A 12,731-nucleotide genomic window follows, 5' to 3' on the forward strand; every position below is an offset into this window, starting at 1 on the left:
TCCCCAGTTCTAAAAGACTTTTAGCTCTAAACTCATTCTGATTAAACAGGCTTTATTTTAATTAAATGGTCACATTTAGAGTTAGGATTAGTTTTCTAATTCTCACCAGGGAATATGAAATTTTGGAGAAAATGTGTGATTTCCACTTTTCACTTAGAATGGATTAAAGGACATTAAATTTATATACAGTGTAGGACTTCTTCACTACTATAGTTTAGTACTGAAGTTAGCCTTAGGAACTCACTGCTATAGGTTAACATATGGACCTCAATGTTAGGATATATTACTGTAGTTAGAATGGGTTTCACATTTGTTATTACAGTTGTGCCTGCAGTGCCACACGACTTAGGATAAAAATGACAAGAGTTATGTCAATCACCATGTTAATCACTTGGGGTCAGGACGAAAATTTCCCCTAAGAAATGCTATTGCACTACGTGGGGTTCTTTTACAGCTTCCTCTTGAGAGAGAGACAGTACCGGACTAGACAGACCTTTTATTAGTCTATTTTGTTCACACTGAAGCAAAAAGGAAAAGGGGACATCTGTACTTAGAGCAATTTAAATCTAGACAGTAATTCTCTGCACTCCGGTTGCATAATTTCAGAATTTGTACGTGGATAAGGATTCTTCTCCAGGCAGCTGTTTCCCCTGCTGCTTTGAAGTCCAAATACCATATTTCTGGCATTACACTCTGTTACCATACAACTGAATGTGATGTTACAAATCAAATATAATTTATAACGACTTCACTCAAGGATCAGTTGGGAATAGAAAATAGGCTGGGAGTGGGCAAGCCATTATCTAAACACAAAATACTTTTAAGAACTAGAACACAAGGTACAAAAATAAAAAGAAAGGTGAAGAGACTTAGAGTATTAGTCTGATACATCTCTATGCTTTTCCTGTATGATAGTTCCTCTTTGAAGGAAAGGAAATGCCTTTGAAATTTTTTCACAAGCTCGCAGCTTGTTATAAAAATTTAAATAGGAGTGTATGTCTGAGTGCGTAATAATTCAGATTTGGAATTTTTATATTCATGGTGCTCAGATTGCATTTTCTGCCTTAGAAAATAGTGTTCATGAAAATTATCTCCATGAAATATGGAAAAGATTGGAACATTTTATTTTTTGAACTCCTTTTTAAAGCAGAACTAGACAGGGACAAGCTCAATACTTTTTACATTTCAAGGTTTCTACCACTCGGGGGTGCAAACTGTGCAGGTTAATCATTTCACAGCTAAAATGCATTTGTCAGACTATTTTTATCAGCTCTAATTTTTCTTTTTATTTGAGAAAAGTCAAAGCATTGCATTTGTACAGTTTTATATTTAAAGTAAATAATGTGTACTTTAAATGTTATAATGCAAAAATGTTAAAAAACAAAAGCTGAAAATACGAAGAAGAAAAAGAGGGCTTAATTTTCCACCCTATTCACGTGAGTGAATCCTTAGCTACTCCAGTCTTACATGAGGATCTGCTAGCATGGACCTATATACCCAGTATGAGATTTCATTGAAGTCAATGGGATGCTGCACAAACAGAAGGGTCCTTGCCAGTAGATCCTGAGGCAGGATAGATATTTAATCATAGGATTAGATAAGAGGGGTTTGATTGTGAGATATGGAGACTTTTGTCTCTGGTCTATGGTTTGTATCTAGCTCACGATGACAGTAATGTAAAATAACTGTTGTCTAATATCTCCTTGGTGACTGCTGTCAAATGGGTTGAGTTTCTAGTGGAGAACTGTCCCTACAACAAACAAATCCACTATCACAGTTGGTACTAACTGAAATTCTCAGTGTCAAGGCCGAAGACTGACTGAACTATAGAGCTTAAACTCCTAGAGTTGATCCTCCAGATCCAGGTTGAGGTACATTGGCAGGGCAGTGTGTGAGGAAATCTTATACTGTCTATGCCCATGCTGTACCCATTTTTTCATGAGCACTAAAATGCACTTTTAAAAAATTGAGGTGCGGGGAGGAGGAGGAAACAGGCTTAGTTTTGTATGCTAATCCCTCTTCTCAGTGTTTTATCTGTGTGTTCCTTTTGGAGTATAAACTCTCTGACCAGGGACTGTCTGCAAATATGTCTTGTACAGCACTAATTTAAAATTGAATTACAATTTTAAGATTTCAATTTCAAAACCTTTAAGTTATAAAATAATAATTAGTAAAATTGAGAGTTTTTAGCTGTTCCAAACTGTGGGACACATTCTCCAAAATAGATGCCAGCACATGGACATGGAAATGCACACCATGTATTTTTGAATTTGCCTATGCGTGTAACAATATGCTCATAAAGATGTCATTGCTTTCTGTGTGCAGTTTGCAGGTTTGTTGGTGCTTATATGTACTGTGTGAGCACAGTTCAGACATCTGTTTTTGAAAAGTTGTCTGTTTAAGGAGTAAGTCAAACTCTTGGATGTGATTGGAGTAAATTGCTGCCTTTTAACACAATCCTATGCTGTACTCGCTGTGGATTTACCCATGCATCTGCACATAGCCCCATTGATCTCAATGGGTATGTCTACACTGCAGCTGGGAGCAAGTCTCCTGGCATGGGTCAACAGACTCACACTACAGGGCCTGCACTAGCATGTTAAAACTAGCAGTGTGGACATTCTGGCTTGAGCAGAAACTTAGGCTCTCTAGCCCACCCAGTCCTCCTGGCTTCAGAGCCTGAGCTCCAGCCTAAGCCAGAACATCCACACTCCTATTTTTAGTGTGAGTCTGTCTGCCCAAGCTGGAAGACTCTCTGCCAGCTGTAGTGTAGACATACCCAGTGGGGATCCAAGTAGGCTCTGTCTGCACAGAGCTCGGTGTAGGATTGGGGCCGTCATGGTGAAAATACAAAAGGCAATGAAAACTGTAAAGTTTCTAACAACTATACTTTCATAATATTTTAATGGTTAGTTTGAGTCTCTTTGTAGTAAGTGGGTTCACTTTCTTAAAAGAACAAAAGTTCTTATCTGCCACTAATAGAGCTGTAATTATATATATTATATACACCTAGTTCTGGATCACTGTCTTGATTTGTGTTATTTTGAATCATTCCTGTTAGTATCCCCAGACTTATGTATTTACACTTTTTTCCCCTAGCAGCCTGTCACCAATTAAAAACATGTGAACTTTTGTCCTGGCAATTCAGTACATTTTTTGGTCTCCCTTCTGCCCTCTTGACTCTTGAAGCCACTTTCTCGTGGATGCTCCCTTGTAGTGAAGATCCGAATTCTGGAATTACACTTACTGCAGCACATACCAACTACCTGTGTCCATCGGATATGCAGGACTGATTTTACATTCATGCTCTGCATGCCTGATATTTTCCTTACAGGACTATTCTTGACAGCCATTATATTTGAACTTGTATTCATTATACTTAAATCTGATTTCTTGATGCATAAATCATTATATTTCAGTAACCAACCAGATTTACTGAAACATGTAGAATTTTACATGCAGAGGCATTCGGAGTAATTATTATTATGTACTTTTAGTATTACGTAAAACCAGTGGGAACCCTACATTTGAAAACATACTGTGATCCTTGGAGGGAGGATTGGTTTCCAAAAGTGTTGCTGTTTCCTGGCATTGCCATATTAATGCATGCTGGCTAAACATTTTTATGGTCTGCTGGGGGCCTGCTGTCTGCTTCCAAGCTTGTAGTGTTAGGATTTTTTTCCCTTCCTTGTTGGCTTTTTAAAACATACCTTCATTCTGCAGCAAGCACACTATTTTGTACAGATGGCTCAGCAATCTCTGCTTTCCACTTGAGACCATTATCAGAAAAGTGGCTTCCCTTACACTGATGATAGTACTAATATCCTAGATTCCGCTACCCATATTAATAGCAATTAGTATACATTATACACCAAATGCTGTAAATCAGTAATTGATGCTTTATTGACCATGCAGTGCTTCACAACACAAATATGTAAAAAAGCAGATTGTTGGGATCTTAGCAGCTCAGATTGAGGGACCAGTAGAGAACAGTAATAACTACTGTTTGAGACTGGAGATAATATATATTGGGCTGTCACTTTGTTTCCCTGAACTTCTATAAATTCCTTGGGTAAAACGTACTGCCTTAGGTTTAGCAGACGAGTCAGCTGATTGATTTGCAGCTATCTTGCACCATATTTTGTTTTTAAAGTCCTAACATTGCTCAGATTCTTTTTTTTCAAAAGTTGGTGAGATCAGTTGGACAAGGGAAGGAGAAAGGGCTGAAGATTAGGAAAAACTGGTCTAGTTTACCATTGGCCATTCCAGCCCAAAGCAGACTGTCCTCCTGAATATGCACATATGGAATGATTCTGTAGATGGAGGGAAAATGAGACTTAAAAATATTCAAATAAGTCTCCTGGATGTAGATGTCTTCAAATCACAAAAGCACCTGTGTCAGCACATTCTTTGGAGACTAAATATAAATTGGTTTTGTCTAATTTGCAGATTTAATTCACTTTTTTCCTTTGTCTATATTTTACATTTTGGGAGCACAGCACCCAACAATGCTGAGTTCACCTATAAAAATACTTGCATTTCTGAGTATCTTTCTGCGTCATGCACTAAGGGTGTAATTCACTGCTGCACAGAGAGACAGTACAAGGCCTAAAGTCCCATAGGACTTATTTTGGTCTTTGCTGATGCATAGGTCTTTCCCTGTCCTCCTACACACGGTAAATTTCACCCCACTAGCCTGAAACTAACCAGTTCCTCTTCCCATGCTCACCTCCATTCCTGCCCTGCTGACACCCTTTGTTCCCTGAAACTATAAATATAATATATCCTTATGCTGACTGTTTTTTTTAAATAAAATCCTCAAAATGTCTACATAACAAGAAGCAGGTCTTATGCTTTTTCACTGTCATACCCCCCAATCTTCCCTCCCTTACCATCTCATCTTTGTTCACCTTCCCTTGTTTGTGTTATGTCTAACTTAGATTGTAAGCTCCTCAAGGCAGGGATCTGATGCTTTTCCTTTGTCTGTAAAGCACCAGGCTGTTTGAAGTATGGTGCTGTTTGAAGTATTAAATAATAATAAATATTAGAATCCATTCCCAATGAGTTATAAGTTTGATTTGTTTTAAGTTTATGGCAGTAGCCAGGGTCAGAGGGACATGGGATACAATGTAAAGAAGTTGATAAGGGGATTGGGAGGGTAATCTAAGGATCTGCCTATTTTCTTGCAAGCAGGATACTTACAGTGAATTTGATCCAGTCTTTCAAATTATGCTTATCCCTGCAGATGGTGTTTGCTAGTCATTTCACCTCCTGTATAACTAGTGAAACTGTCCCTCATAATCTTTTTCTCTCTGTTGTCTTTGATAGCCGTGTTTTCCATATCCATCCCCTCATCATCACTTCAGTCTGATCTCCTCTCCGAGCAACTTCAAGCACATCTATCACATGACTGTTAATTCAGCTGAAAAATTCCTCTTTTATGATTCCATAAACCCTGCATACTCCCCATCTCTGCGCTCTGTCCCTGGTACACCAGCCTTTGTGACTCTGAGGGTATGAACGGCTGAGTTGGGTGTTCACTGTACTAACACTGTGTGGTTTTCCTTTTGCCTAGCTAATAACATGGGAGAAACAAAACTTTGTGAATGGTTTCTTTCACCTCTTAACTCTCCCCTGGCTGTTTTGTATTCTCATTCCATCCTGATGTTTTCCACTGTTGGTGATATATGAAGAAACAATTTTTCACAGCTTAAAAAATTAAGGAGCAAAATTATTGGACTGACCCTTTTTCCTAGGAAAATAATGTTCCATTTTAAATTACTAAAAAGGGTGTGGAAGATTAAATTATAGAGCTTTATATTCCACAGTGTTCATCCTCTAGCTGTCAGCAATGGAAAGATATTCTGTATTCTTGATAGGTTTGGGCTGGAAAAGGGCTCAGGATATACCTATGTTGAGCCAAACTTTTGAGCTGTTTATTAAAAATAAACTTTTCTGTAGTGCAAGAACTTTGTATGGTCCTTTACAAGAGTTAAAAGAGAGGCTCATTTTGTGCCCTGAAGAGTTTACAGCCTAAATTAGACAAACCTACAACAGGATGATAGACAAAAGGAGCAACTAAGGAAAAAACCAAAAATAGTGTGTGCTTCATTACGGAGAAAGAAAATCCTATAACTATATTTAAGCAGAGACTAAGGTAGGACAAGAGGCGATGAATAGACACTTTGATGGTAAAATTTTCAGGGCAGCGACAGCCACTTCGTATTATGTTTGCATAGCGCCTAGCACTGAGAGGTCCATGATCCATCACTGGGAATCCTGGGCTCTGCAGTAATACACATAATGAATAATGATAAAATGCTCACAAACATACATTGCAAAACATTGTTACCATGCACTGTGTTCTGGCCTACAGTTCTGCCATACACTGTCCTGCCAGATTATCTCCAGTAGGACCAGGAATAATCTGCAAGGGAGATTGTTCATAGATGCCATTGTTTGATCAGACTTGTTTGGGTCTGATTCAAAGCTCACTGAACTCCAAGAAAGGACTCCTGTTGACTGCAGTGTGCTTTGGATTCAGGCCCTTTATGCGCCTATATGCAAAAGCTTGACTGCTAGACTGCTTGGAATGCCCTTTCACTGCTTCTTTTGCAGAGGGCTTATACAGCAGTGTTTCTGCAGGTTTGGGTAACCTAAACCAGAATCCACTACAGATTCCTGTTGCTGGATAGGATTTTCAGGTCTGTGCCTATGTACAATACTTGCAAGAATTTGGACCCCTCAGGGAAAGTTACTCTTTTCACATAAAAGGGGAGGAAACTACAATACAAAGTCCAGGCTGTCAGCAGGAAAATTGGGTGGAATCAGAAGAGGCCAGCCATGCACAATTAAATCCCGAGAACTGAATACATGGTCAGTTGTCACTGTCAGAAAAGTCCTGACCATCACAACCACAAAATAAGCAAAAACGAAGCAACAGCATTTTGGAGAAAATGGTCTATATGTGGTCATCTGCATCTGGTTTGTTCAATCTGTTTAAACTTGTGGCTTTTTCTGGGTGGAGAGTTGTGTGGAATATATGAGAAGAATACCCAACTTAATGCAAAAATAACAACAAAATCCTGATTAAGTAGGATTGAAATTCATGGTTTGTGCAAAGGCCAACCCAAGACTTATGCCCCACTGAAGTCCCACTTTGCATCAATGACTATCCCCCTTGGTGCACCCATTATTTTCTGTACTTAAAACATGCAGGTGTATTTCAGTAAGTGATTACACATCAGGACCCAATCCTACATCGCTTCCTTACTCTTGTGAGTGACCGCACTGAAATCACTGAGGGGTGCTTGATTGGGCCCTTGCTGTGTAAAATCCTGGTAAAAATAGAGCACCCACAGTACTAACATTGCAGTTACATTGAATTCAGTGATGTTACACTAGTGTAAAACTGGAGTGACACCAGTGACTCAGGAGCCCTCTGTGTGGGGCTCAGCTCAAGCTCCTTAGAGCATAAGACGCTTGGCTTCTGTGAAGGAATGCATCTTCTCTGCTTTGCTGTGGCTGGAGGAGAGAAATGGTACCGTGTAAACCAGGGGATGTTTGGGTTTTTTTCCACTTAGCCTAAGGACACTAGTACTCTTCATGGAACTCCGGAGTTGCTCCAATACCAAAGCAATGGGCACACTATAAGAACCTGAATAGGATGGATTCAACAATCTGAGTTAAAAAATGTGTCTGTAATGCACATGGGCTCTCATATTGCTTTGTGATTTCATATGATCAAAATAACCTTGTACAGTGGGAAATAGTAAAACCAGGTTTGTTTAGTGATAAATAAATATAAATCCCAGTAGGAGGCTGCTTAGAAAATACAATGGAAATCTCCTATAGAGTCAAATTTCACCAATCACCCATGGCTCTGGAAGGCCCATGTGCAGCAGGACTGGTGTAGTTTCATTGCATAAAGAGGTGAATTAAGGAAGGCCACATGGAGGTATGGTTTGGGGGTAGATCAGGGGCAACATGGTAGAGGAGCAGGAGCAATGCGTAGATCCACCATTACACAGATCTACCAACCATTGTATCTGTGCAGAGTAGCAACCCTCCTCGTGTCTGTTTCATTCTCTGACTGAGATCATGATCTGCATTCTGATGCACTGAACTAAGGGACTTTCACCTTCCATCACTACAATTAACTCAGACTGCTCTGCAAGCAGGTCTCCACTGCAATTATTTCCTCTTCAAAGGCATATTGTCTATTCACTGTTTGTTTGTTTATTTTTGCTTGGTTCAGTGCTGGTGATGGATTTTATATGCTGAGATTTGAATTGTTTGATCTCTGTGTGTTTAAATGGTTGTCTCAGAGTTATTTTTTCATAATGACTTTTAACTTGTTGCTCTTTGCTGTTTTATAACCACTGCTTTCAGATGCTGTTTGTTCCCTTATGTGAATTCTTTGTCTGTGTCGTGTGCATGCTGTTTTGTTACCATTGTTTCTGTTCTTTACTGGCATTGATTTTTTTAGAAGAAAGAAGAGTGGAACATTTGCTCTGAAGGGATAAACATTTATAAGGATTACATGGACTTTCCAAACAGATAGAAGGGAAAACAATGGTGCTCAAGTTTTGTGCCTGCCATCTTTAATGGTTTAATGTGTTACAGCTGATCTCTTTAAAATTAATGTATTCTTTCCAAGAACCAAAATTTTGTTCCCAACCCCACCCCCTTTGTTGATTGAGGTTGCTTAGTTTCTGTTGAGGGTAGCCACCTTATCATTAAACATACCAATTCTCTTTGAAGAACCATCTGACAAGCATAAAAGCCCCTTTTTGAATTTCCAATGTATTAATCACAATATATAACAACTCAGAGTGCTGTATTTGGCTTTCCCTAGTGTGTCTCAGAATACCTCAATAGCCGAACACCCTTGAGTGCTTAATACCTTAACATTCTGTGCAGTCTTAACTGTTGCTGTCCTATCCATATGCTCATGTTGTTGTAAACTATATCAAAATTGCCTACCATGTGCTGGATGGCACAAGAACAAGCACTAGATACTCCATTTAATGTTCTGTGATAAGTGAGATAAGATTGTTGTCAAATCTATTTAGTTTGTTCACTGCTTTCTGAAAAAAGTGTAAACAACGCAGGATAATATATTCTTGGGAATTATTTGAGAGGCACATTTTAAAACCTGCAAGTATTTGCTAAAGTACTGTTGGGAACAATCCAACCTTGGCAGGGAGACAGACTGGATAATCAGTAGGGCTTTTCCACCCCTAGCGTCTCAGGTTTTCTTATGGTGGTAACTGAGAGAGATCGTGGAAAGAAATTCACAATTCTTGTTTGCCTATTGCAAATTAAAAATGAATTTTTCTCTCCACATGTAAGAATGAGGAGGGGGTATCTCTTATTAACTCAGAAGGATTGATTGTAAGTGTAGCATTAGAAACAATGGCAGTAACAAAAGGAAAGTAACAAACAATTCTTAGCACTTTACATGTTCTAATTGCATTGCTAACTTTAATCCATTCATTATCTAGAAACCCTCTTTTTAGCTGTAACCTACCTAGAGAAATCAATAGATACTTTAAATTATTGTACATATCCTTACCATCTATTGGAGGAGACATAAGTGTGTAGATATGGAGATGTTTTATACACCTATTTATCAACTGATGAGAGCTACAAAGTGTGATGTGATGCACACTGTATGAAATAGTTCAAGCTCACATTTTCCCCTGTACACTGACTTTACATACTGACTTGATATGCCTGTATTATTATTGACATGCTATTAGACAATAAGAAACCATAACTTAATATGATTCTTCTATAAAAGAAAAAAAAAGTATTGTTTAATAAAATGGTGTGGCACTAGATGTGTGTTCAGATCTTTTTAACATCTCTCACTGTGGGGGCTAAAAGTGGCAGTGTAATGCTGCCTTCTTCCTCATATCTTCTTCCTAAAGGTAGATTTGAGATCCCTTGCAGCTAAGGTGTCTCTTATGTAGTAATGGTAGAAATAAATATAGCATAAGTGAGAGAAATGGTTTTAAAATCTAATAATAAAAGGTTACAAATTACATATTGGGAACATGATGTGCACGAGGGGAAGGGCTGCAAAGTGTGCAAACCGCCCCCCCCCCCCCGAAAATGGCATGACAGCAATGGAATGTTGGGGTTAAGGCTTTTCCCTGCCATAAACGTGGTGTGAGTCTGGCTGAGCTGCTTATTTTCTGTGGTACAGGATATTTCGCTAACAGATGGCTACATGTCTGATTCTCTCTGAGAAAATACCTACAGGAGGGTTGGACTGAGCCAATTCCAACCTTTTTATTGCATTTTTAAGTTTCAGTAACATTCTTGCTCCAGAAGGCAGCTGCAGTTGTGAATTTTCTTTCATACTGAACTGCGTTATCTTAGTATAATGAAGATTTCATGGGTATTAGTGATTAAAAAAAGTATAAGGAGAGGGTATATTTTAAAGATGAAATGGAATGAGTGCTGTAAACTGCTCAGTGCTATAAATTGTTTGCATCTGTTTTTTTTTTTTTGTTTTTTTTTTTTTACAAAGGGCTGTGTTTCCACCTCTGTGTGAAGAGGTTTGATATACCTAATTCCCATTAATGCTAATGAGTTCTATATACAAACCATCTGAGCAGCAAGATAAGCCCATGCTTATGTTTAGCTAAAGCTCCAGAGACAGGCAGTCACATTGGAAACAGTAGAGTGAGCCCTAATTTGGGATGACAATAAATGAAAATACTCTTAGAAAACCAAAAGCATCTGATTAGCGTTCAGACTAAAATATTCTTGTCTGTGCAATATAATCTGAAAACAGAAGGCCAAAGTTTGCTCAACTATTCCCATGAATTTCTGAAGTAACTCCGCCAGTTAGAGTGGAGTTACTCGAGCATAATTGAAAGCAGAGTTTGGCCTAATACGTCCTGTATAACTGCAAGAAATACACTGTAGGCATCAGGGGCTGATTAGATAACAGTGTCATACAAAATATATACAAGCCACGAATTATGGCATCAAAGAGATACATTTCAATGAAATAGTACTTGGAAAGATATAGCTAGAAACAATGCATTACATTAAGCATCTTTTTCTTAACTGACTGTATTATCTAAATTGGTACCAGTTGTCAGGCTCCTTGTCAACATCAGCAAGAAAATTCTGATTCTATTAGAATGTTCTTTCAGTTGTCTACATATGTCCATGTAATTCAAAACTTCACTTTCATGCTGTGTGTTCTTCCAGTCTCTGCACTTAGGTGCAAAATAGTATCCTGCAAATTTGCTGACCTGTCACCCAGAAAATTAGCTCTGGGAAGGTGAGGGCTTTTGGGTTTTTTTGTTTAACTTGGTACCTCCTCCCTCCTCCTCCCACTGCTGACTCAGCAGTAAATGAATGAATGAACACAACCCTCTCTCTCTTTGTGTCTCCCTGCACTGCAGAACCTTCGGCCTCAGGAGAGTCGGAGCATGTTCAGTGCCTCTGTCAGTATCCCATCTATCACAAAATCCCGCACAGAACCAGGGCGGTCGATGAGTGCCAGTAGCGGGTTGGCAGCAAGTGAGTGTCTCTGGCTTGCCACAAGCCCTGTGCAGAAACGTGAAAACTTAACACTGCCCCATGCAGGAGCGTTACAGCTGTGCTTCTTGAGCAGGATTTTCAGAGTTGCTCAGCAGTGGCCCAGCTCTGTTCCCACAGAAGCCAACGAGAGAGTTTTACCAATTGGACTAATGCTGAGAACTTCTGAAAATCCCACATGGTGTTTGCTGTTTCTTAAAACATATATATCTTTATGGTATTATAACGATATCAGAATTAGTACTGTATTCCTCAATACTGTGACTTCTTGACCGCTACTTAAGGGCTTCATCCTGCCCCCACTGAAGTCAGAGGCAAATTGTCCATTCACCCCAATGTTTTGGGTTTTTTTCACTTTGTTGTTAGAGTTAACTACTTGGAGCCTTCTGTGTATGTAACAGCACTGGAAATCTGGCTGCTGACATAGAAGGGTTAAATTTTATTCCCACCATCCTGCCTAGATATTGCAGGGTTCCAGTGCATGAGCACATCCACCATCTAATCCAGAGTACATGGAAAACAGGGAAGAAAGATTATGTAAAGGGAGGTTCTGTAGGAAAACAAAACTAAAAGTAACAGCTAGCCAACTTCTTAGTGTCTTGCACACACATCCATGATGCAGTTTTATTCACCCACACCTTTTAGGATCGTCTGCACAGAATGGCAGTGCTTTGCGGCGGGAATTCTCAGGCGGGAGCTATGGAGCCAAGCGTCAGCCTATGGCATCACCATCAGATGGTTCGCTGTCCTCTGGTGGTTTAGACCAAGGCAGTGATGTGCCTACAAGGGACTATGAACGAGAGGTGAGTAACGAGAGCGAAGGGACGAGAACTGCAAACTGTGGATACTGATAGGGCCCAAATTCTAATCTCAGTTTTGTTTGTGTAAATCTGGAATAACACAGCTGCAACAGAGCAGGATTTGGCCCTAGGAAGCTTAGAAATCATTGTTCAAAACAAAATGTTCTATTGTTTGTCTTTTGAGACTTGTTGACAGGATTTTGGTCAGACTGTCAGCTTTAAACATCTGGGCAGATGTGTAGAAAATGCACTGAGGTGGTATACTCAGTACCCTGGAATCAATAAGGCTCATGAATGTAGTAGCTTGATAAAGTAACTGCACGAACTTGATACTGACCTTTTGTAGCTAAAAGAGACAGTACTCCT

General features: G+C 39.3%; 1 protein-coding gene across 4 annotated transcripts in view; it reads left to right on the plus strand.

The window, feature by feature from the left end:
- Positions 1-12,731, plus strand: part of CDC42BPA (CDC42 binding protein kinase alpha) — a 319,972-nt gene that overhangs the window by 301,623 nt on the left and 5,618 nt on the right. The window contains exons 36-38 of one of the 4 annotated variants that reach the window (XM_084624867.1): positions 5,329-5,514; positions 11,430-11,547; positions 12,211-12,368. In XM_084624867.1, coding sequence (XP_084480993.1) covers positions 5,329-5,514; positions 11,430-11,547; positions 12,211-12,368 — 462 coding nt within the window. Of the gene's footprint in view, positions 1-3,099; positions 5,053-5,328; positions 5,515-11,429; positions 11,548-12,210; positions 12,369-12,731 lie in introns of those variants that run through there. The other 3 variants (XM_084624864.1, XM_084624865.1, XM_084624866.1) reach the window with 3 other exon arrangements.

The sequence above is a fragment of the Lepidochelys olivacea genome (assembly GCF_965140295.1).
Source record: "Lepidochelys olivacea isolate rLepOli2 genome assembly, chromosome: 3".
Classification (NCBI taxonomy): Eukaryota; Metazoa; Chordata; order Testudines; family Cheloniidae; genus Lepidochelys; species Lepidochelys olivacea.